Source organism: Eretmochelys imbricata, chromosome 4 (genome assembly GCF_965152235.1).
Source record: "Eretmochelys imbricata isolate rEreImb1 chromosome 4, rEreImb1.hap1, whole genome shotgun sequence".
NCBI lineage: Eukaryota > Metazoa > Chordata > Testudines > Cheloniidae > Eretmochelys > Eretmochelys imbricata.
Window position 1 is genome coordinate 135351672 of NC_135575.1, and position 25566 is coordinate 135377237.

Here is a 25566-nt window from a genome sequence, read left to right on the forward strand (position 1 = left end):
TGTAGAGCAGACTCATTAATTTCTCTCTAAGTGGTCTCAGTGCCACTAGATGGGACAGAGCATCACACCCAGGAGGTGTGTGGGTTACACTATAGGCACCAGTAAGACACCCATTTTAAATCCAAATTGTATCAATCACTGGGGACAGGAAGAGCAAGATCAGGCTACATTAGTGAACTGCAATGAAGCAAAATAATCTTCAGCAATATAAGTCTGTTCTATCTTCCATGTGGCCCCACCATAAACCAGAAGGAATAATTGTGCATCCATAAGATTTAAAAAAAATGTCTATATGAGGAGATTTGAAAGGGGTGTTTGGTCTTTATCCATTTAAATATATTTTATAAAGATAAAACAACCAACTCAGCCATAGTTTTATATGTATTTGACAACTGTAAGAAGTGCAATTTTTATAATAAACCCAGCATTGCTATAACTCCAACAAGCCAGTGTAACCCTCTTAACAAGAAAAAAGAAAGACAAAAAAGAAATTACCCTATTCTCCCATCACCAACCAGACACCCTCAGAATTCTTCCTACTCTCCAAAAACTAGGGGGAATACAAGTGCCTTGGCGCATTCCTTGGAGTGTCATATCTGGAGTATTCTTGGACCAAGAGGGGACTAGTTCCATAACTGAGAGGCCCTAATAGAGAATGTCCTCCTAGCAGCACCTTTGCTGACTGCAGCATTACCTTACTGGCAATGAAAGAGAGGCAGCCTCGCAACAGATCTTTGGATATTTAGAGTCTTCTAGGTCAAAACCAACACGTTAAATTCAACCTGGAAACCAACAGGTATCCCATACACATCACAGAACACTGGTGTAATATGCTTACAAGACACACAACTTAACAAGCAGGTGATTAAATTCTGCACCAGCTCCATTTCCAAATAGATTTAGGATGTAGTCTCACACAGAGCATATTGTAGTAATCTAATCTTGAGGTAACAATGGCACAGATGACAGTCACGAAAGACTCCCATCTGAGAGCAAAAGACTCAACCTCCTGGCCATTCAAACATGTAAAAGATGCCGTTGTGGTAGTTGCTAACTGTACAATGGGTTTCATTTCCATTCCCATAACTAGGGAAAACTCATAAGTAGCTATGAAACAAAACAATGTGTAACAGGATCCCTAGACAGTGATAGATGACTGAATTACGTTATTTTCTATCTTCATTTTAGCTTCCATAATTGTATTACTACATTTATGCTACCATCAGTATTTTTTCAAGCTTGGAAGAAGGATTTTTTTTTATACCAACTATATTAATATTCCCCAGTAGTATAATGGTTCTCCTTTCTTTTCCATAAGGAAAATAAAGAAAAAAAAGATTTCTTTCTCTTTATTAAAAGCAGTAATACAAAGAAAAACTAGTTTAAAAGAACTGGATGTATTTCTTCCATGGAATGAGACAACTATCTCAGGAACTTCCATTCTTCTGTGAAATGCACATGAACAATTATTGTGGAATGATATTTTTTTCTGTCAGATGCTCCGACAAGATTACAAGTCATTTTAATCCCGGGAGAAGGTTTAAGGCACAAATCGGAGGGGTATGTGAGACTAACTTCATCACTGGGTAAAAATACTTCAGCGATTGTTTTCAAAGTAAGCCTTCGTAACTGTGCATTTAATTGTAATATAAGGTTATTTTCATGGATCCTGTATCTCTTACTGTTGTTACTGGATTCTGGATCTCTTGTCATTATTTATCTCTTGTTATTAGCAGTTTGTAGTTTATCTGTTTGTTACCTAAAGGACAGGTAAATTGACAAGAAAATCCTACTATCTCGTTGGCAATCTCAGCAGAGTCAAGACTGATGACTAAAGTACACTTTTATTCATACAGATGGACTCCTAATGTCATAAATGAAGCAAACCAAGCAAGGCAGTGTGGTAAAATTAGCACTGCCAGTACCCAATATCATTTACAGAAGTCAATTTCTCCTACTTTGCAGTTGTTTGGATGGGTGCTCTAAAGAGAAACTGTTCAGACTGAAAATCACATTTCTTTCTGACATTTTGTACCCACTATCACTATAAGTAAGACTGTTCCTGCAAAAATGGACCCATGTAACTTTATGTCTTTGAGTTGCCCCATTGAACTTGCAAAATCATCTATCCATCCATCCCTCTCTCTTTGCTCTGACAAAACAAGTATGAGTTTTGCCCAAGTGAGGAATGCCCATCAGGTTCCATCTATTTGTAAATGATTGGAAGGAAGTTTTTACCCTGACCTCATAATGTGACTCTGCAGAATTCACCAGCTCAGATTTCATGCAGAACTGAAAAACAGCAGAATGATACAATTGAAAATGTAAATTGGGATATTTTCATAGAGCTCACAAGGCCTGCATGCTGATCAGCTTTCCAGGCTAGTGGTTAACATGTCAGGAGGGGAATAAGGGGGCGGGGGGAGGGAAAGGGATGTGAATCCAGAATTAAAAGTGGTGTTTTACTGCTAAGAAAAAAATCTATCCCTTTCCACTGTAGGAGTGCAGGTGGCCTTGGTAACACATCTGGTATAGTCCTGCTGTGCAAGGGGAGGAGCTGGAAACCAGGGGCTTCTGCAGAGGGTAGCTGAAAGGCCCGATATCTGTGACAGTTTATACAGAGGGAAAGAGGACAGTCCGAGGTGGTCTGATCCTGTAACATAAGCATCCTCTAATTTCCCTCTCACGTGATGGGGTTGCATATGCCTGTTGTTAGGAGGAGGATTGCCTCTGCAAGCCTACCTTCCCAGCTATCTGGGTTTGGCATTAGACACTGGACCGGAACCTAAATGCATTGCAAATATAAAGTTAAGCATCTAAATAGCTTCCGTTGCATGTGTAGCAGATAGTGACAGATGAATAAAAAAAAGCTGACAGCCCACATCCTTCCAGGTTTTTCATCAGTGCCATGCTAGTCACAACCACCAAGCATGGTTACCAGCTTGCTGAAAGCTGCTCAAAGTGAGGGCTATTGTTTCAACACTGCCAGTTGCTTAAATAGGGAATTTTTTATTTTGCTGTGTTTCAGATTCTTTGAAGTGTTTTCACAGCTGCTGTGTTTGCATGGTTTTCACTGGGCCTGAGGCTTGATCCTGACAGGTCCTACCGAAGCCACACATCCCACTGTTTACAAACAGGAGCTCAGTTGTTCTTAGGGCCAGGCTCTTTATGATGTGGCTGTGGTGACCCTGAAGAACTAGGCTGACCTATTCTCTGCTTATTATTGCTCAGCTTATTATAAAAAGGATGACCGATCAAACTGAATCGATCAGCTAGTCCACATTCAAACGGCACCTTCTTTACCTGTATAAACATTTTAAACCATCCATTTGGAAGCTCTGTGGAGCAGCAAGGTAATTTATCTACTCATTTAGGTATTAAGAATACCTACCGAGATGCATGCAGGGATTAACAATAAAATATTCCATGCAAACAATTAAGGTCTTAACAAAACAATTGCACTAACACTGAAATAATTCTTTTGTACTAGGCCTTGCAATACAGAGAAATGTGATCAAATCCTACCCTGGATAATTAACAAATATATCTTTTGTGCATCTTTTGCTATTTCCTTGGGAACACAGAGCTACATAAACTGAAACCTACGCAACGTCCGATATCAAACTCTGTTTTAAAGAGGCTAAAGACTGGAACAACAGGGTGCGATATGTTACAATTCAGGTGCACAGACAGCTATTTGTGGAACCTAGTAGTGCGACATACGGCTGTCGCCTCTGCTGCTGCTCCTTAATTTATACAAACCTCAGACTCACATACAAGTGTTAAAATAATCTAATCTCTTTACTAACAAGATCTTTCTGCTGTACAAACATTTGTTCTACATTCATTTCCAAGTCAAATGATTCGTCTTGATTGTAAAACAATTTAGGTGCCAGGCAGCTTTTACATTCCTCTCGTCTTTTATGACACTTTCCTTTAAGCACCAACCTTTATTTCCCAGGTGCCTTACATACCCTGATCATCAGAACAGCTTTCCTGATGTCACGAACTCCATCATAAACCAAGCGGGAGGCATCTATGAATTCATTCTCTTCAAATGGCTGTGGGACATTCGCACTCAATGCTTCAATGGCAACCTCAACTTGTTCAGCAAAACGTGGCATAACTAGATTAAACAAAATGAAAGGCAGTATGATTACAGACCTTCTTTCATGTATATTCTCCCCTGCCCTTGGCCATAAATCCTTTCCAGCGGGCATGAAACATGCTGCTGTCATAGTTTCAAGACACAGAAAGGAAGGTTCATTGACTGGATTTGTGCTGACTTAGAGGTGTGCAGGGCATTCTGTCACATTTTGTGAGAGAAAGAAAACAATGTAGTTACCTGTAATTATATGACAAAGAATTAACAACTCTTTAACAAAGAATGACTCACTGTCATTTTAAAGTCTCTAACTCATCTCATATGTCAGTTAAGTACATTCAAAAGCATGCCTAGAAAATTACAACTTGGAATTTATGCTAATACAATGTTATTCATGCAAAATGACCAAAATGCGATTTAGCTGTTATTCAAATTAGTTAACAAACCATAGTGTAACTCCCAATGAATAAAAAGTCGTTTCCCCCCCGCCCCCAAACCCAAAACATTCTTAGACTGTAAAAATCTGGTAAATGTTATTTCTGAAGGTATGTAAGTCCCTGCTTCTTCATTATAGTAATGTTTATATGATGAAAGACATCAGCGGCTGTAAATTAACAATCCCTTCCAGGTATTAATGACTGGGGTATATGTATGCTCTAAGAATACACACATAATGAATATATTCATTATTTATTTATTTTAGTAGTTGATAGATATTTCTATAGTTTTGTCACTGGAGTAATTGTAAAATCTTAGGGTGCTTCCCCGCTTGTATTGCCAATTTTGATTGGGCGTATTCTTGGAGGTTTCATCACATGACATAAACTTTAATTAAAGATTAATCTTTACCCTATTTCCAACAAGCACTTACCATGGAGCAAAAGACTGTCACAAACAGTCCATTGAATTCACAGTCATTGGTTCTATACAGAGTAGCAAATGTACCCAGTATCAGGGTTTTTTTCGGCTAAGGTCAAATTCTACATACATTTAAGTACATGAGTAATCTTTCTGGGTTCTAGCCCATGAAAGCTTATGCCCAAATAAATGTGTTAGTCTCTAAGGTGCCACAAGGACTCCTCATTTTTGCTGATACAGACTAATACGGCTACCACTCTGAAAACTATTCAGATGCTTAAAGTTAAGCACATACATAAATGTTAGTAGGATATAGATATAGATATAACAAATATAAGCAATGCATGACTGATCAGTTCCCATTGATTTCATGGATTTGTTTCATGGATTGAGGTGAATAGATTTATAAATATTTGGCCATCTTTACTGATATATAGATAATCATTATTTGAATTGTGGTAGCACCTCGGAGCTCCAGTCATTGACCAAGTACCCTGTTGAACTAGGTTGTTTACAAACCCATGACAAAAAGACAGTTCCTGTGCCAAAGACCTTACAGTAACATCTAATCCTTTTTCTGCTCTTTTATTCTTTTTCATCCCCTTTATTTCTCACCACCAGCCCAATCCTGCCATCTGTATACAAGAGAAACTCCCAACAATATTACCGGGAGAAATGATCTCTTATATTTAGAAGAACCACCGATAGCAAACACAGACTCAGCTTTTCCAGTTCTGAGCTTTATGCATGATTTAATTTATTCATTCTAACCTGAATTTGGCATGAGAAATTCTTATATTAATTGGTATTCATTAGACACGACTCACTTTAGTGGAACCTGTTAAACGAATAAATCAACTCAAAATATAGTTTATTCTGCCAACCCCCAAAATATATTTTATGTAAGAAGATAGTGGAGCTTTCTTTAATACATATAAATTAGGGATGGAAAAGACCTATAAGGTCCAGACAGTTCAGACAATGTAGGATTCTCCTCCACTGTATATCTGAAAGCTTTCTCTGATTCAGTTTGAAGTGAATTAAATGAAGAGGCATCTACCGCTTCCTTAAGGAGACTAACTAGTGCATGGCCAAAAAAAGCTCATCGATGGGATTTTTTTCCCCAAGTGAAAAAATGTTTTCTCATTACTTTATTTCTCCATTGTAATTCATCCCCCTGCTTGTAATATATACTGCAATTTATTTTTATAGCTGGGCTATATTTATTTATATAGGTTTTTTTCCTTAAAGCTTCACTTGATCCATGGAAGTTAAACACCCTGATGCATGGAAATTAAAAAAAAGATGGAACTCTGTAATGTGTATTTCCAGCTAGCCTGGCCATCAGAAGAGACTCACTGATATTGTAGCTTTACATATGTGGACTTCAGAGCATATTGCCTTGGAGTATTTGTAAGGGATTATTTACTTGATAAATTATGACTGCTCCTCTGGTATCATGGAAATATGTACTTTAAAACATTGAAAAGGCAGCTGTGCCTGCTTTGTTCAGCAGAAGAGCCTAAAAAATGTACATGGTAAGAAGCACTTCTCACCATAGAAAGGCTGCATATTGAATTTTTGTTTAAAAGTTTGAAACTCACATATTTACCCAATATACCACAATAGAATCCATTATTGTGCATTTCTTAGGACTAAATTGTTAAAGTAAGCAATAGCTCTGTGATAGCCCAGACAGGAGCTAGACTGTTCTCATAGGAGAATAGGGATCATTATGTCTACAAAAATTCTTCAGCTACTGGAAGCGTGTAACCCACATTAACCCAGTGAAAGTCTCTGTTCTCCCTATGCTGGCTAAACCGTGTGTAGAAGTTTATGAATCTGCTACTATTGTCACTAAGTTAAAGGACATATTTCCTTAGCTGAAGCACGTATGGGTCCCCACCTTTAAATTCAGAGGTTGTTCTGGGTTCAAGCCTCACAGATGGTCTCTCTCCAGGTGTTAATGCAAATGAGGCAGCAATTGTAGAATTAAGACTGTTAGCTCAGAGGCTTAGTAACAGATTCATAAACATCTAGCCAAGGGATCGGCAACCTTTGGCATGTGGCTCATCAGGGAAATCCTCTGGCGGGCCGGGATGGTTTGTTTACCTGAAGTGTCCGCAGGTTTGGCCGATCACAGCTCCAACTGGCCTCAGTTCACCGTTCCAGGCCAATGGGGGCTGCGGGAAGCAGCAGCCAGCACATCCCTCGGCCCACGCCGCTTCCCGCAGCCCCCATTGGCCTGGAACGGCGAACCGCGGTCAGTGGGAGCTGCGATTGGCTGAACCTGCAGACGCTGCAGGTAAACAAATCGTCCCAGCCCACCAGCAGATTTCCCTGACAGGCCACGTGCCAAAAGCTGCAGATCCCTGATTTAGCACTAGAGAGGGACAAAGAGCCATGTTTTGTTATCTTTGGAAGCATCCGTGTGCTTAACCCCTCTATAAGCAGCAGGGTTTAAAGACCTTTTGGGATGGCATTAGCCAGAAGCAGTCCTTGCACAAAATATACAGTTGTGATTGGCTGCTATGTGACAAAAGGCACTTATCCACTCTCAAACCATTTGTTCTCTGCCACACCTGACAATAAACTGTCCCTTAATGTCAACTATCACACACACTTTAATTTGCCTTTTTTAAATGCAGAAAGTTATTAAACTAAATTTGGAATTGCTTGCTTGCCAAAATGCATTTTTAAATCAATGCTTTAGTTGTGGTTGATGTGCTGGACAAGCACAAAAAAACACATTAAACTAATAATGTCTTATTTCCCATTGTTTCTCTGGCCATACATTATTGTTGAGCACAGTAACGTTTTTTGGAAATTGAGGGAAGAAACCCATTGCTCTCCAGTTCAGGCTTTCGGGCCACACTTGAAAAAACGCTATGACAGTGATATTTGGCAAGTACATACCTTTGTTGCATTTATAAAACCCACATTCTGCATTTCAGTCTCACATCTGTAGAGACTGGGATTTTCCTATGCAGACAGCAGAAGTCAAAAGCAAAATTCAGCTGGAACCATAAACATTTTGATCGGGATTTGAAGTTCATGGGTGAGTGCGACTAGGAATTGGTTCAGTTTATTTAGTACAGAGAAGAGGCAAAAAATGGGTTTAGTTTGACCCCTAACAACATTTTTTTGGAACTGCCACTGAACCAAAAGAAATCAGATATTTACACAGCTCTAATCTTGACCTTTACTATTTCTTCTAGGTCTTTGAGATGTGGTGATCAAAAATGAAAGCAGTATTCAGGGTATTCATGAATACCCTCGTTAATGTACAGCCTAACATCTTATCCATGGGCTGACTGCTGCTGTGCATTGAATAGATATCTCCAACAAGCTGTCCATAATAATGACTAGATATTTTTGAAAAAAGAAAAGGAGTACTTGTGGCACCTTAGAGACTAACCAATTTATTTGAGCATAAGCTTTCATGAGCTACAGCTCACTTCATCACGAAAGCTCATGCTCAAGTAAATTGATTAGTCTCTAAGGTGCCACAAGTCCTCCTTTTCTTTTTGCGAATACAGACTAACACGGCTGTTACTCTGAAACCTAGATATTTTTGCTGAGCGGTTACATTAACTCAGAACCCATCAGTGTGCATGCAAGTAGTTTAAATTACTTCTCTATTTTGTGAAATTGAATAAAATTACCTTTCTTGAGGTCCTTCTGACTTAGTCTTTACAGCTATATCAGTATTTTCCTTCCAGCAAATTTTGCTTCCTCACCATTGACCTGTTAATTAATATATTATGCAACACTGGCCACAGTGCTAACAACAGGGCATCACAGGATTAATCTTTTCCCATGCTTTGTTCTGGCCATTTATTCTTTACTTCTTATCTCTTAAACTATTCTTAATTCACCAAAGGCCTCTACCTTTCACCCCCTGGTTATCAGTTTCTTAAACAGTCTCTTGTGAAAGAATATCATAATCTTTAAAAAATCTAAATACATTAAATTATATCCACCGAGTCTCTTTTTGTATTACATTTATTTTTTAAGAAGTTATTTAAACAATGATAGCAGATAAGGAAAGTATAATTTAACCTTACAGAAGCCCTGCTGATTTATCAGTCTCTTGTGAGACTTATTTACTTGTTTTATAACTCTATGTTGAATGGTTTTCCATTCTATTCCTCGTAGCAGTGAAGCATAGTACTCTCTGGTTTATAATTCTCAGGGTCACAATAAGGACTGTTCTGAAATATGGGTATAATGTTGGATATACTCTAGTCTTTTAGTATAACAGCTGTTTGGAGTGATAAATTAGATACATCTGTTAGTTGCTCAGCTACTTGGATCTTTAGTCGCTGATTCATCAAAGCATTTAAAAACGTGGTTCAGTGCTTTGTTGAATCAGTGCCTTGATTTCCTTCAGAATTCTTGGAAAAGAGCCTCTGGTCCTGAATGTGACGAAACTCAGAAACTGAAATATGGTCAACTGAAGCCCAACAAAATAAGGAATTAATACTGATCACTTACAAATATTCGCAATCCTGGAATTTTGTAACTCTGCCTCCCACTCTGATATCTCTTCCACCACCCCATCTAATATGGAGCTCATCTTCTTTCCTCCCAAACATTCCTCTCTTTTCTGTCACTGCTGACAAAACTCACCATTACCCCTGTTAACTCATGGGGGCATCTTTGAAGTCTTGCTTACCTTCTCCCTGCATGGCCAGGCCCTCAGCAATCACATTGTTTTTTCTCTTATGATGCATGTCTCCAATTTGCCTTTTCCTTTCCACCCACATTTCTTCGTAAACCTCTCTTGCACATGTTCTCCTATTCCTACCTATCTATCTTAGATACAGTTTCTCTCCTTCACTCCACCATTCATTCTCCTTCTCTTTTTAGCCTCTGCAAAGGCTCCCCTCGTTCTTCCTTATACATTTCAGTCTTCTGACGTATAAAAAATTCTATTGCTTTGGCCTCATTTCATACTATAACTAACTTGTGCTCTCCTTAGCCTTTCTCCAAACTTTCCCTTTGCCTGCTCCGCAATCTTTGCCTTCTTCCACAACATCTCTAGAGTTTGCACAGCTTCCATGTCAGTATTCACCAAGGTCTTTATCTAACGCTCATTGAAGTCAATGGGACTCTTTCCATTGACTTCAATGAGTGCTGGACCAGGTTCCTTTGCTCACTTTCAAACCACTACTAGATATCTGCATGATCTACAAGGCTGACTTTAACTAACATCCAAATGGAAATCCACCTACTTATACCTGTGTTGACTGTATGGTGTTCTCTCTGTATCTTTAGATTTTATGCCCTTTATGGCAGGGTCATGGTTGTGTGTGTTTATCTTACTTTTTACATTGATGGTGTTATATAAATGATAAATAATGATATTGCAATATGTCAAACAGAAATGAATGAATTTCTGCAAAATAAAAAGAAAAAAATAATTATTGTTTTATTACACAAACAATAACAACCTGGCAACTGATAGCTACACCTATTATCAATTGGAATTAGTGGCATATATGTGGAAAAAAATACTAACACATGACAGGTTTCAGAGTAGCAGCCATGTTAGTCCGTATCCGCAAAAAGAACAGGAGTACTTGTGGCACCCGAGAGACTAGCAAATTTATTAGAGCATAAGCTTTTGTGAGCTACAGCTCACTTCATCAGATGCATAGAATGGAACATATAGTAAGATATGGTAACTTCCAACTTATCTGTAAATAAGGTCAAAACAACAGACTGGACTTCTACATAGATTGCTTCCGTCGACATGCACGGGCTGAAATTGTGGAAAAGCAGCATCACTTGCCCCATAACCTCAGCCGTGCTGAGCACAATGCCATCAACCACCTCAGGAACAACTCTGACATCATAATCAAAAAGGCTGACAAAGGAGGTGCTGTCGTCATCATGAATAAGTTGAAATATGAACAAGAGGCTACTAGGCAGCTCTCTAACTCCACATTCTACAAGCCATTATCCTCTGATCCCACTGACGATTACCAAAAGAAACTACACCATCGGCTCAAAGAAACTCCCTGAAAAAGCACAGGAACAGATCTGTGCAGACACATGCCTAGAACCCCGACAGGGGTATCCTATCTGCATGTCGATGGAGGCAATCTATGTAGAAATCCAATCTGTTGTTTCGACCTTCAGAACGGAACTAGCTGTCACCTTCAGCCCCCAACTGAAACCTCTCCAGCGCATCATCAAAGGTTTACAACATGTCCTGAAAAATGATCCCTCACTCTCACAGATCTTGGAAGACAGACCAGTCCTCGCTTACAGACAGCCCCCCAACCAGAAGCAAATACTAACCAGCAACCGCACACCACACAACAAAAATGCTAACCCAGGAACCTATCCCTGCAACAAAGCCCGATGCCAACTCTGTCCACATATTTATTCAAGTGACACCATCATAGGACCTAATCACATTAGCCACGCCATCAGGGGCTCGTTCACCTGCACAACTACCAATGTGATATATGCTATCATGCGCCAGCAATGCCCCTCTGCCATGTACACTGGCCAAACCAGACAGTCTCTACGCAAAAGACTAAATGGACACAAATCTGACATCAGGAATCATAACATTCAAAAACCAGTAGGAGAACACTTCAACCTCTGAGGCCGCTCAGTAAAAGATTTAAGGGTGGCAATTTTGCAACAGAAAAGCTTCAAAAACAGTCTCCAAGGAGCAACTGCTGAGCTTGAATTAATATGCAAACTAGATACTGTTAACTTGGATTTGAATAGAGACTGGGAGTGGCTGGGTCACTACACATATTGAATCTATTTCCCCATGTTAAGTATTCTCACACCTTCTTGTCAACTGTCTATATGGGCCACCTTGATTATCACTACAAAAGTTTTTTTTCTCCTGCTGATAATAGCTCATTTTAACTAATTAGTCTCTCACAGTTTGTATGGTAATTTCCAACTTATCTGCATGTGTGTATATATATATATATATATATATATCTTACTATATGTTCCATTCTATGCATCCGATGAAGTGAGCTGTAGCTCACGAAAGCTTATGCTCTAATAAATTTGTTAGTCTCTAAGGTGCCACAAGTTCTCCTGTTCTTTCTTACTAACACAATGTTCACAAAGGTAAATACATCTGAGAGATACTTTAAGTTGTTATAGTTATTCTTAATAACCACTTTCTGTTCTATTTGTTGTAAAAACAAAGCAGAGCTAACTACACAGGGAATAGCTTGTAATACAAACAAAACTAAAATCCATGCACTATTGTAGAATGTGGTACAGGACAAAACAGAAGATTAAACTCTGGGGCCTTGTTTTCCCACTGCAGATAACAATTAACATCTATTGAAAGCCATATGAATTTTGCTTTTATATTTCTAAGAAGTCATTTAGACTTTATGGTTTCATGGTTTTTGTCTTAGATTTCTGCAACTGTCATGAAGTGGGAGTCTAGCATCTGCTTTGTTTTTAAAGGGAAATGAAACTATGTCATTATTCAAGAGGATTTAACCAGCATGTCCTTAATTAATGCTAATATCAAAGACACTGGGGGCATAAATGTGATCAGAACAGGCTCTAACAAGCACAAGAATAAAGGTCACCAGTCAACTAAACACAGCCAAGCAAGCAAGGAACAAATGAAACATATAACAACAAGAAAAAAATTCGTAACAAAAAAAACCTACACATATCAGGAGATTTTTTTTAAAGTCACCATTAAATTAAAATGAAGAAAGGATGGGTTATGGGTTATAAAGTATTCAAAAAGAAGATCATTAAATGAAATCTAGAAATCAGGTACCAAATTCAGATCTTATGTAAGTAGGTGCCACTTTCCTAAAATCAAATATGAAATCTGTCTTCAAAAATCTCACCATACTGCTGCTCAACAGGTTGAAATCAGGGTAACTCCACTGAAATTCAGTGGAGCTAGGCTGATGTAGGCCAGCTGAGGATCTGGTCCAGTATCTCTTTGAACACCCGGTTTAAAAAAATGCACAAGGCTCTGGTATCCCTGAAAAACTATATTTTGTAATTTGGGCTTTTATAGTTCAACAGCCAGATGCATTTCTTGAGCTGAGTCCTCAAAGAGTAAATAATAATAATCAAGGAAGTGTTCAGTGCTATTTTTTCTCTCTCTTATCATTTAAATTAGTTTCCCTGAGTCTACAAAAGCTTCTTCCTTTAAAAATGAATAAATGTTCAATTAAAAAAGATTAGGGACTTACCGTAGTGTTTCACACTCATAGCTATCGAATCCAATTGGATCCCACATTCATGTCTAAGGGCAGAATCTGTCCCTATATTATAATAACACTTTATCCTTCCATCACATCTTCTCAGGATCCCCAAGTGTTCTACAGACATTACTAAATTAAGCCCCATTGTAAGACATGATAGTAATATAATTTAACAGATGAGGAAACCAAAGGAAAGAGTTGTTAAGGGATTTTGCGTAAGGCCCCACAGTTGGTCTGTGGCAGAAGCAGCAACACAACTTGTGACTTTAGTGAACCCAACTCTGCAGGGAATGAGAGGGCACAGAATTGAGTTAGGAGGCCTGGGTTCTCCCCTCAGCTCATCCACTGACTTATTACGTGACTTGGGCAAGTCATTTCACCTTTCTGTGTCTCAATATAATAATCTGTAAAGCAGGACTAATCATACCTTTGTAATGTGTTTTGAGAACTGCAGATGGAAAAACACTACACTGTATAAGTACAGAATACTATGAGCCAGATCCTCACCTGGTGTAAATCAGCGTAGCTTCATTGACTTGCACAGTGCCAGGATTTGTGCCTGTGTTGTTTTCTGGCTCACAGTCATGAGTGCTTCCACTGAAATGCAGCTCCTATTCTTCAGTGTTTTGCTTTCTGAGCAGTGGCAAAGAGGCCAACAGAGAGAGAGAGAGAGAGCTGAAAGCAGAGGACTTTGACTGGAGATCTGTTGGAGGAGAACAGAGGCAAGCAAACCCCTGTTCCATAGTGGCTGTGAGTGAGTTCTTGAGAGTGTGAGGTTGCATCTGAAAAAGTGGGGGTTTTACCCACAAAAGCTTATGCCCAAATAAATCTGTTAGTCTTTAAGGTGCCACCGGACTCCTTGTTGTTCTTGAGAGTCTGTTTGTTTGCTTGCTGGTTTGCTTTCAGTTTGCAAAGTCTGGTAGGGGGCAGTGTGTACGGAGAGAAGTAGAGCCTTTGATTACAGCTAAACCTTGATTAGGAGACGGGGCTTCCCTGCAGCCAACCGGCCAGCCAGCAGAACAGGAGCCGTACCTGTATGTCTAAAGTGCCACCCGATAGATCCAAGGAAGAGAAGATCTAAGGTTAGGAGATACAGCTAGAAACTATGGTTGAGTTTCAAAGGAGGTTTGAGCAGATGATGAGGAAAGTGGCCAGTGGAAGCATGTGACTATGAGAACAAATCAGAGGGAAAGACTGGCTCGTGAAGGAGAAATAGACCTGAGGAATAGGTTTGGTGAGTCAGAAAATGAAGCGGAGAGGCAGTCAGTACCAGAAGATGGGAGAGCAAGGAAGAAGAGAAAGTGTGAATAGCCCTACAAGGAGAGGGGAATAGACCATGGAGATAGTCAGAGTTTGGAGCCCCAAGAACTCTCAGAAATTGCAAGTGAGAAGAGGACACAAGAAGACTTGCAGTCAGAACGAGTAGAAGCAGGAGGCCTGCCAACAAACAGTGGGGCCATGAGACATTTGAGGTACTAAAGGAGCACTCAATGAAGACAAGGCAGTTGCAGAGAAGCTAAAGGAATTTCATAGAATCATAGAATCATAGAATATCAGGGTTGGAAGGGACCCCTGAAGGTCATCTAGTCCAACCCCCTGCTCGAAGCAGGACCAATTCCCAGTTAAATCATCCCAGCCAGGGCTTTGTCAAGCCTGACCTTAAAAACTTCCAAGGAAGGAGATTCCACCACCTCCCTAGGCAACGCATTCCAGTGTTTCACCACCCTCTTAGTGAAAAAGTTTTTCCTAATATCCAATCTAAACCTCCCCCACTGCAACTTGAGGCCATTACTCCTCGTTTTGTCATCTGCTACCATTGAGAACAGTCTAGAGCCATCCTCTTTGGAACCCCCTTTCAGGTAGTTGAAAGAAGCTATCAAATCCCCCCTCATTCTTCTCTTCTGCAGGCTAAACAATCCCAGCTCCCTCAGCCTCTCCTCATAAGTCATGTGTTCTAGACCCCTAATCATTTTTGTTGCCCTTCGCTGGACTCTCTCCAATTTATCCACATCCTTCTTGTAGTGTGGGGCCCAAAACTGGACACAGTACTCCAGATGAGGCCTCACCAATGTTGAATAGAGGGGGACGATCACGTCCCTCGATCTGCTCGCTATGCCCCTACGTATACATCCCAAAATGCCATTGGCCTTCTTGGCAACAAGGGCACACTGCTGACTCATATCCAGCTTCTCGTCCACTGTCACCCCTAGGTCCTTTTCCGCAGAACTGCTGCCTAGCCATTCGGTCCCTAGTCTGTAGCGGTGCATTGGATTCTTCCGTCCTAAGTGCAGGACCCTGCACTTATCCTTATTGAACCTCATCAGATTTCTTTTGGCCCAATCCTCCAATTTGTCTAGGTCCTTATGTATCCTATCCCTCCCCTCCAGCGTATCTACCACTCCTCCCAGTTTAGTATCGTCCGCAAATTTGCTGAGAGTGCAATCCACACCATCCTCCAGATCATTTATGAAGATATTGAACAAAACCGGCCCCAGGACCGACCCCTGGGGCACTCCACTTGACACTGGCTGCCAACTAGACATGGAGCCATTGATCACTACCTGTTGAGCCCGACAATCTAGCCAGCTTTCTACCCACCCTATAGTGCATTCATCCAGCCCATACTTCTTTAACTTGCTGACAAGAATACTGTGGGAGACCGTGTCAAAAGCTTTGCTAAAGTCAAGAAACAATACATCCACTGCTTTCCCTTCATCCACAGAACCAGTAATCTCATGATAAAAGGCGATTAGATTAGTCAGGCATGACCTTCCCTTGGTGAATCCATGCTGGCTGTTCCTGATCACTTTCCTCTCATGCAAGTACTTCAAGATTGATTCTTTGAGGACCTGCTCCATGATTTTTCCAGGGACTGAGGTGAGGCTGACTGGCCTGTAGTTCCCAGGATCCTCCTTCTTCCCTTTTTTAAAGATTGGCACTACATTAGCCTTTTTCCAGTCATCCGGGACTTCCCCGGTTCGCCACGAGTTTTCAAAGATAATGGCCAATGGCTCTGCAATCACAGCCGCCAATTCCTTCAGCACTCTCGGATGCAACTCGTCCGGCCCCATGGACTTGTGCACGTCCAGCTTTTCTAAATAGTCCCTAACCACCTCTATCTCCACAGAGGGCTGGCCATCTCTTCCCCATTTTGTGATACCCAGCGTAGCAGTCTGGGAGCTGACCTTGTTAGTGAAAACAGAGGCAAAAAAAGCATTGAGTACATTAGCTTTTTCCACATCCTCTGTCACTAGGTTGCCTCCCTCATTCAGTAAGGGTCCCACACTTTCCTTGGCTTTCTTCTTGTTGCCAACATACCTGAAGAAACCCTTCTTGTTACTCTTGACATCTCTCGCTAGCTGCAGCTCCAGGTGCGATTTGGCCCTCCTGATTTCATTCCTACATGCCCGAGCAATATTTTTATACTCTTCCCTGGTCATATGTCCAACCTTCCACTTCTTGTAAGCTTCTTTTTTATGTTTAAGATCCGCTAGGATTTCACCGTTAAGCCAAGCCGGTCGCCTGCCATATTTACTATTCTTTCGACTCAGCGGGATGGTTTGTCCCTGTAACCTCAACAGGGATTCCTTGAAATACAGCCAGCTCTCCTGGACTCCTTTCCCCTTCAAGTTAGTCCCCCAGGGGATCCTGGCCATCCGTTCCCTGAGGGAGTCGAAGTCTGCTTTCCTGAAGTCCAGGGTCCGTATCCTGCTGCTTACCTTTCTTCCCTGCGTCAGGATCCTGAACTCAACCAACTCATGGTCACTGCCTCCCAGATTCCCATCCACTTTTGCTTCCCCCACTAATTCTACCTGGTTTGTGAGCAGCAGGTCAAGAAAAGCGCCCCCCCTAGTTGGCTCCTCTAGCACTTGCACCAGGAAATTGTCCCCTACGCTTTCCAAAAACTTCCTGGATTGTCTATGCACCGCAGTATTGCTCTCCCAGCAGATATCAGGAAAATTAAAGTCACCCATGAGAATCAGGGCATGCGATCTAGTAGCTTCCGTGAGCTGCCAGAAGAAAGCCTCATCTACCTCATCCCCCTGGTCCGGTGGTCTATAGCAGACTCCCACCACTACATCACTCTTGTTGCACACACTTCTAAACTTAATCCAGAGACACTCAGGTTTTTCTACAGTTTCGTACCGGAGCTCTGAGCAGTCATACTGCTCCCTTACATACAGTGCTACTCCCCCACCTTTTCTGCCCTGCCTGTCCTTCCTGAACAGTTTATAACCATCCATGACAGTACTCCAGTCATGTGAGTTATCCCACCAAGTCTCTGTGATTCCAATCACATCATAGTTCCTTGACATTACCAGGACCTCCAGTTCTCCCTGCTTGTTTCCAAGGCTTTGTGCATTTGTATATAAGCACTTGAGATAACCTGTTGATCCCCCCTCATTCCCAGTATGAGGCAGGAGCCCTCCCCTCACAGACATTTCTGCCTGTGCTTTCTCCCGGTATCCCTCTTTCCCACTTACCTCAGGGCTTTGGTCTCCTTCCCCCGGTCCTTCCCCCATTTGTCGCATGGGTCTTCATTGCAAAGGATGTTAGGGAGATTCCTACACCTGAGCCATTCTCTTTAGGTGACAAATCTAATGAACTGTCCCAGACTGAGGTGTCAATAGAGGAGGTTTGGGGACAAACTGATACATTAAATAATATTAAGTCAGCAGCACTAGATAGTATTCACGTAAGAGTTCTGAAGGAGCTCAAATATGAAATTGCAGAACTGCTAACTGTGGTATGTAACCTATTGCTTAAATCAGCGTCCATACCAGACGAATGGCGGATAGCTAATGTAACACCTATTTTTTAAAAAGGCTCCAAAGGCAATGCTGGTAATTATAGGCTGGTAGGCTAACTTTGGTACCAGGCAAATGGATTGAAATTATAGTAAAAGACATAATTATCAGATACATAAATGACAATGATACATTGGGGTAGAGTCAACACAGCTTTTGTGTTGTGAAAGGGAAATCCTGTCTCACCAATCTATTAAAATACTTTGAGGGGGTCAATAAACCTGTGGACAAATGTGATCTAGTGGATATAGTGTACTTGGATTTTCAGAAAGCCTTTGATAGCGTCCTTCACGAAAGGCTCTTAAGCAAAATAGGCAGTCATTGAAAAAGAGGGAAGGTCCTCTCATGGATCAATACCTGATTAAAAGGTAGGAAACAAAAGGTAGAAATAAATGGTCAGTTTTCACAGGGAGAGAGGAAAAAAGTGTGGTGCTCCAAGGATCTGTATTGGGATCAGTGCTGTTCAATATATTCAACATATTCATAAGTGATCAGGAAAAAGGGGTAAACAGTGAAGCGTCAAAAGTTTGCAGACAATACAAAATTACTAAAGATGTCAAGTCCAAAGCTGACTGTCCATAGGGATCTCACAAAACTGGATGACTGGGCAACAAAATGGCAGAGGGAATGCAATGTAGACAAAAGCAAAGTAATGCATACTGGAAAACAGAATCCTAACCAAACATACAAAATGATGAGGTCTAAATTAGTTCAATGTTCAGCAGCAGTAAAAAAACCCTAACAGATTATTTGGAACTATCAGGAAAGGAACAGATAATAAGACAGAAAATATCATAATGCCATTATTTAAATCCATGGTACGCCCACACCTTGAATACTACCTGCAGTTCTGGTCATCCCATCTCAAAAAATGTTATAGTAGAATTGAAAAAAAATATATAAAGAAAGGCAGCAAAAATGATTAGGGAACAGCTTCCATATAACAAGAAATTAAAAAGACTGGCACTGTTCTGTTTAGAAAAGAGATGACTAAGGGGGGCCATGATAGAGGTCATGAAAATCATGACTGGTGTGGAGAAAGTGAATAAGGAAGTGTTATTTACCCCTTCACATAACACAAGTACCGGAGTCACTCAATGAAATTAGTAGGCAGCAGATTTAAAACAATACTTCTTCACACAACACACAGACAATCTGTGGTACTTGTTGCCAGAGCAGGTTGTGAAGCTCAAAAGTTCAACTGGTTTCAAAAAAGAATTAGCTGAGTTCATGGAGGATAGGTCCATCCGTGGCTATTAGCCAAGATGGTCAGGGATAAAACCCCATGCTCTGGGTATCTCTGTGCTCCTGACTGTCAGATACTGGTACTGGATGAAAGGGAATGGACCACTCAATAACTGACCAGTTCTGTTCATTCCCTCTGAAGCATCTGGTGCCAGCCACTTTCAGAAGACAGGATACTGGATTAGATGGTCATTCTTATGCTCTTATGTTCTATTCTTTCCCAGGTGTAAGGCTGGTGGGTCTTAACCACATGCTCAGGGTATACTGATCACTGTATTTAGGGTTGGGAAGGAATTTCCCATAGATCAAATTGGAAGAGACCGTGGGGTGGTTGGTTTTTTTGGGTTTGTTTTTTTTTTTTTTTGCTTTCCTCTGCAATGTGGGACACAGGTCACTTGCTGGTTTGAACTAGAGTAAATGGCAGATTCTTTGTAACTTGTAATTTTTAAATCAAGATTTGAGGACTTCAGTAACTCAGCTTGAGGTTATGGGCCATCTGCAGGACTGGGTGGGTGAGATTCTGTGGCCTAAATGTACAGGAGATCAGACTAGAGGACTGTGACTGTCCCTTTAGGCATTAAAGTCTATGGATTTATAGTCACAAATCTACTTCCATCTTATGAGAATAAGATAAGCAGTGACTTTGATCTTGAGGATGGAGCAGGGGATTGGAATTAGGGAACTGAGTTCCAACTTCAGCTCCAGCGCTAACTCACACTGTGACTGGAGTGAAATCCCTTCGTCATTTGGGTCTCCATTACACTATTTGTAGTCTGAAGGTGACAATGCCATTGTGAAGCACTTCAATATCTACTGACAAATAGTGCAGTAATTGGTTAGATAAAAGTGGTATTAATCTGATTATTGCTTTAGTTTCCCCTAATTGTGTTGTCTTCAAGATATACAGTTTTCAAAAAGGACACTTCAATACACTTCCACTAAAGAAGGAAGTGGTTAGAATGCTAACCTAGTGATCAGAAAACCAAGGTTCAATTCCCTGCTCTGCCAGAGACTTTCTGTGTGACCTTGTGCAAGGCACATAGTGTCTCTCTATGCCACAGCTCCCCATAAGAAAAGGGGGTTAATAGCAATGTGCTCACCATGATGTTGTGAGGATAAATATATTAAGGATTCTGAGTTGCTAAGATGCTACAGTTATAGGGGACATAAAAGTATCTGAGAGAGAGAATGTACAGAATGAACTGAAATACAGGCTTTAAAATACAGTATCTGTAATCTGGAGTCCTCTTTCTCTACAGAACAGCAACCAGGTGCAATTTTTCCAAGACCTCACAGAAGGGCTTGGAAAAGATGCATTTAATAGAAAGCTATTATCACTTTGTTATAATTCAGGCTTTATTAAAGAACACGTTAACTATGCCATGTAAGTGTTTAATGTCCCTGTTGTAGATCCATTTTATTGTGTTTTTATCATTGTAAATTTGTTCTATGAAAGATGAATTGGACACATTTTACATAAAGTTGGGCCAGAAATGTTAGCATAATAAAAAGTCTGAAAATTAATTTTGTTCTATTTAAAAATGAATTCATATTGTTCAGAAATCACTCAGTTTACTAATGACAGGTTTCAGAGTAGCAGCCGTGTTAGTCTGTATTCGCAAAAAGAAAAGGAGTACTTGTGGCATCTTAGAGACTAAAATTTATTTGGGCATAAATTTTCGTGAGCTACAGCTCACTTCATCGGATGCATTCAGTGGAAAATATAGTGGGGAGATCTATATACACAGAGAACATGAAACAATGGGTGTTACCATACACACTGTAAGCAGAGTGATCGCTTAAGATGAGCTATTACCAGCAGGAGAGGGCGGGGAGAAAACCTTTTGTAGTGATAATCAAGATGGGCCAATTTCCAGCAGTTGACAAGAACGTGTGAAGAACAGTGGGGGGCAACGGCACTGCTATGGGTACCCGCATGGCCCCAGAGTATGCCAACATTTTTATGGCTGACGTAGAACAACGCTTCCTCAGCTCTCGTCCCCTAATACCCCTACTCTACTTGTGCTATATTGATGACATCATCATCATCTGGACCCATGGAAAAGAAGCCCTTAAGGAATTCCACCATGATTTCAACAATTTCCATCCCAACATCAACCTCAGCCTGGACCCGTCCACACAAGAGATCCACTTCCTGGACACTACGGTGCTAATAAGCGATGGTCACATAAACACCACCCTATACCGGAAACCTACTGTCCGCTATTCCTACCTACATGCCTCCAGCTTTCACCCAGACCACACCACACGATCCATTGTCTACAGCCAAGCTCTACGATACAACCGCATTGGCTCCAACCCCTCAGACAGAGAGAAACACCTACAGGATCTCTATCAAGCATTCGTACAACTACAATACCCACCTGCTGAAGTGAAGAAACAGACAGACAGAGCCAGAAGAGTACCCAGAAGTTACCTACTACAGGACAGGCCCAAAAAATAAAATAACAGAACGCCACTAGCCATCACCTTCAGCCCCCAACTAAAACCTCTCCAACGCATCATCAAGGATCTACAACCTATCCTGAAGGACGACCCATCACTCTCACAGATCTTGGAAGACAGGCCAGTCCTTCCTTACAGACAACCCCCCAACCTGAAGCAAATACTCACCAGCAACCACACAGCACACAACAGAACCACTCACCCAGGAACCTATCCTTGCAACAAAGCCCGTTGCCAACTGTGTCCACATATCTATTCAGGGGACACCATCATAGGGCCTAGTCACATCAGCCACACTATCAGAGGCTCGTTCACCTCCACATCTACCAATGTGATATATGCCATCATGTGCCAGCAATGCCCCTCTGCCATGTACATTGGTCAAACTGGACAGTCTCTACGTAAAAGAATAAATGGACACAAATCAGACGTCAAGAATTATAACATTCAAAAACCAGTCGGAGAACACTTCAATCTCTCTGGTCACTCGATTACAGACCTAAAAGTGGCAAATCTTCAACAAAAAAACTTCAGAAACAGACTCCAAGGAGAAACTGCTGAATTGGAATTAATTTGCAAACTGGATACAATTAACTTAGGCTTGAATAGAGACTGGGAGTGGATGGGTCATTACACAAAGTAAAACTATTTCCTCAGGTTTATTTCCTCCCTCCCCCCCACTGTTCCTCAGATGTTCTTGTCAACTGCTGGAAGTGGCCCACCTTGATTACCACTACAAAAGGTTTTCTCCCGCCCTCTCCTGCTGGTAATAGCTCATCTTAAGCGATCACTCTCCTTACAGTGTGTATGGTAACACCCATTGTTTCGTGTTCTCTGTGTATATAAATCTCCCCACTGTATTTTCCACTGAATGCATCCGATGAAGTGAGCTGTAGCTCAAGAAAGCTTATGCTCAATTAAATTTGTTAGTCTCTAAGGTGCCACAAGTACTCCTTTTCAGTTTACTAATGAAGACTTTAATGGAAATAAACTTCAGTATATTTTGCTGGTTTGTGAAAGTCTGTTGACCCAAGAACCCAGTCACACTGGACAGGTCATATCTTCCTGTTTTAAATCCATGACAACTGCTTTTTGCTAGAGTTTACATTATTTTGCTAATGAAATGCCCTTTTGAAGCTAAATTTATGGTTAAAAACCTTTGATCTTGCATTGAATTTGCAATAAATATGGAATTAAAACAACCACTTTCTGATCCTCTTGTGTTTCCTTGACTAAGAACTATACAAAGATTTTCTATGGAATCTCACTAATGTCAGAGGACTACCACTCCAGCATCTTCAAAGGCATAGAGGGCCAAATTCTCACTCTCTTTGAACACAGGACTGGAAGTGACCACTTGGGTCATGAAGTCCTGCCGCCAACTAGCACAAGCAGCCCATCCTATACTCCAATTTATAAATGTATCAAACTCTATCTTAAACCATTTAGGTTGTTTGTCCTTCACTACTCTTATTGGAAGGCTGTTCCAGAACCTCACTCTGATGGCTAGAAACTGTCTAATTTTCAACCTAAATTTATTCCTGGCTAATTTTTACCCATCTGTTCTTGAGCCAACATTGTCCTTAAACTTCAATAACTGCTCTCTTTCTCTTGTTTTTTTCCCGTTTCATGTATTTATAGACAGCAATCATATCCCCTCTTAGCCTTTGTTTCGCTAGGCTAAACAAGCCAAGTTCTGTTCATCTCCTCTCATAAAATAAGCTCTCTAGTCCAATTGTCCACTTTCTCTGCGTTTATCCAAATATAAGCCAGAGAGGTGTTTAAGGGATGTATGCTGATTAGGGCTAAGTGGCAGGGTATATACTATTATGTGCAGATCACGCTCCCAAAGGCTAAATCCTCCTTTGAAATGCCCCTCTGTAGGCCAAAGCAAGGATAAATTTCACCAGTTCTGCGGAGACAAAGTTTGTTTCCTAGCCTCCTCTAATTTTGATCATATACTGAAAGATGTACAGTCAGAATCTGGGATTCAATCCTAATCTCCAGCGAAGGGACATAGAAAGCAGAGCTATTAACATTTCACCTTCCTGGTTTGTTTATGGGGCCACACTGTTCAATTGGAACAATAAAATAATAATAAATTATAATCCATGTATCAATATATTTTGCTATCTTGCTTTATAGCCTGATTTATATATCAAGAATTAACAAACATGCAACCAGTGATAAAGGATTCGCTATGTTGCAGCAACAAATCTGATTGCTTCACTCTAATATTACAGTCACTTATATTATCTGTTGCTACATGTGTTTGAATTGCTCATTGGTTATTTGTCACAACTGGAACTGTCCTGATGACCACAAAGCCTAGAACAAATACAGTGGTAAAGAAGTATCTGAGTGAGAATAGGAGTGGAAAAATTTATGATCCTGCACATAGTCCTACTATGAAATAACTATGAAATTATATTACTTTTAAAATGATATAATCATGAATTGCCAGTCATTCCAAAGGACTTTCACTGAAATTTTGTTAATTCTGAGGTTTTCTTAGACCTTTGGAGAGGACATGAGGTTTTGAAATTAGCCTTATTATTTGGATTTATTTTTTCTGTACTTTTTTCAACATGTCAGTGTGTCTTTTTTATTGTTTTGTTTTGAAACATGAACTTTAGTCACTAACAAGCAGATCCATCCACACAGAGAGAGCACAGATGCTCTTCTAAATTACAGACTGGAAAATATGGATTTAAACTGGTTAGGAACTTAATGTGTTAGAGAGCTTAGTCAGAATAAGCTTACCGGTTTCTGAGAGCAATTTTGTAGCTTCCAGTACCTTCTCAGTATAAACTCCAGCTTCATAGTTTTCCATCTCTGCATTGATGATGTGAATGACTCTGGCTGCACGGCCACGGATTGCACCTGCAGTTCTGTCCAGTGTATCAACATCTCCCTCTTGGAGGGCGATCACACATTTATTCACATCCTCCAGAATATGGTTTTCTGCAGAAACAACACATATAATTTTCAGTTCATCGCTAGGCTTATACGTGTATACTGCAACTGTTGAGTCATAAGGAATAATTTGTCTGTTCTGAGTACTTTTCTCGTGTAATAGAATCATAGAATCATAGCATCACAGAAATGTAGGGCTGGAATGAACCTCAAGAGGTCATCTAGTCCAGTTCCCTGAGCTGAGGCAAGGCACAGTAAACCTAGCCCTTCCCTGACAGATGTTTGTCCAACCCGTTCTTAAAAACTCCCAATGATGGGAATGTCACAATCTTCCTTGGAAGCCTATTCCAGAGTTTAACTATCTTTATAGCTAGAAATATTTTTTCCTTAATATCTAACCTAAATCTCCCCTCCTGCAGATTAAACTGATTACTACTTGTTCTACTTCCAGTGAGCATGGAAAAGAATTGATTACCATCCTCTCTATAACAGCCCTTAACACATTTGAAGACTGTTATCAAGTCCCCACTCAGTCTTCCGTTCTCAGGATTAAACATGCCAAGTTTTTTTTTAATCTTTCCTCAGAGGTCAGGTTTTGTAAGCCTTTTACCATTTTTGTTGCTCTTCTCTGGATTCTCTACAATTTGTCCACATATTTCTTAAAGTGTCTTGCCCAAAACTGGACACAATCCTCTAGCTGAAGGCTCACCAGTGCTTAGTACAGTAGGACAATTACCTCCCATGTCTTATTTACAACACTCCTGTTAATACACCCCAGAACAATATTCGCCTTTTTTGCAACTGCATCACATTGTTAACTCATATTCAGTTTGTCATTCACTACAACAACATATTGTTTTTAGCAGTACTACTTCCTAGCCAGTTATTATTTGCACTTTTTATAATTAAATTTCATCTTGTTGATTTCAGATCAATTCTC

The 25566-nt window shown here is 40.5% G+C and overlaps 1 protein-coding gene across 4 annotated transcripts in view; it reads right to left on the reverse strand.

The window, feature by feature from the left end:
* CTNNA2 (catenin alpha 2) overlaps window positions 1-25566 on the reverse strand; it is a 715434-nt gene that overhangs the window by 52340 nt on the left and 637528 nt on the right. For all 4 annotated transcript variants that reach the window (XM_077814694.1, XM_077814693.1, XM_077814692.1 and 1 more), the window contains 2 exons: window positions 24474-24674; window positions 3975-4126 (listed from right to left, as the gene is read on the reverse strand). In XM_077814694.1, the coding sequence (XP_077670820.1) occupies window positions 3975-4126; window positions 24474-24674 (353 nt within the window). The remainder of the gene's footprint in view (window positions 1-3974; window positions 4127-24473; window positions 24675-25566) is intronic.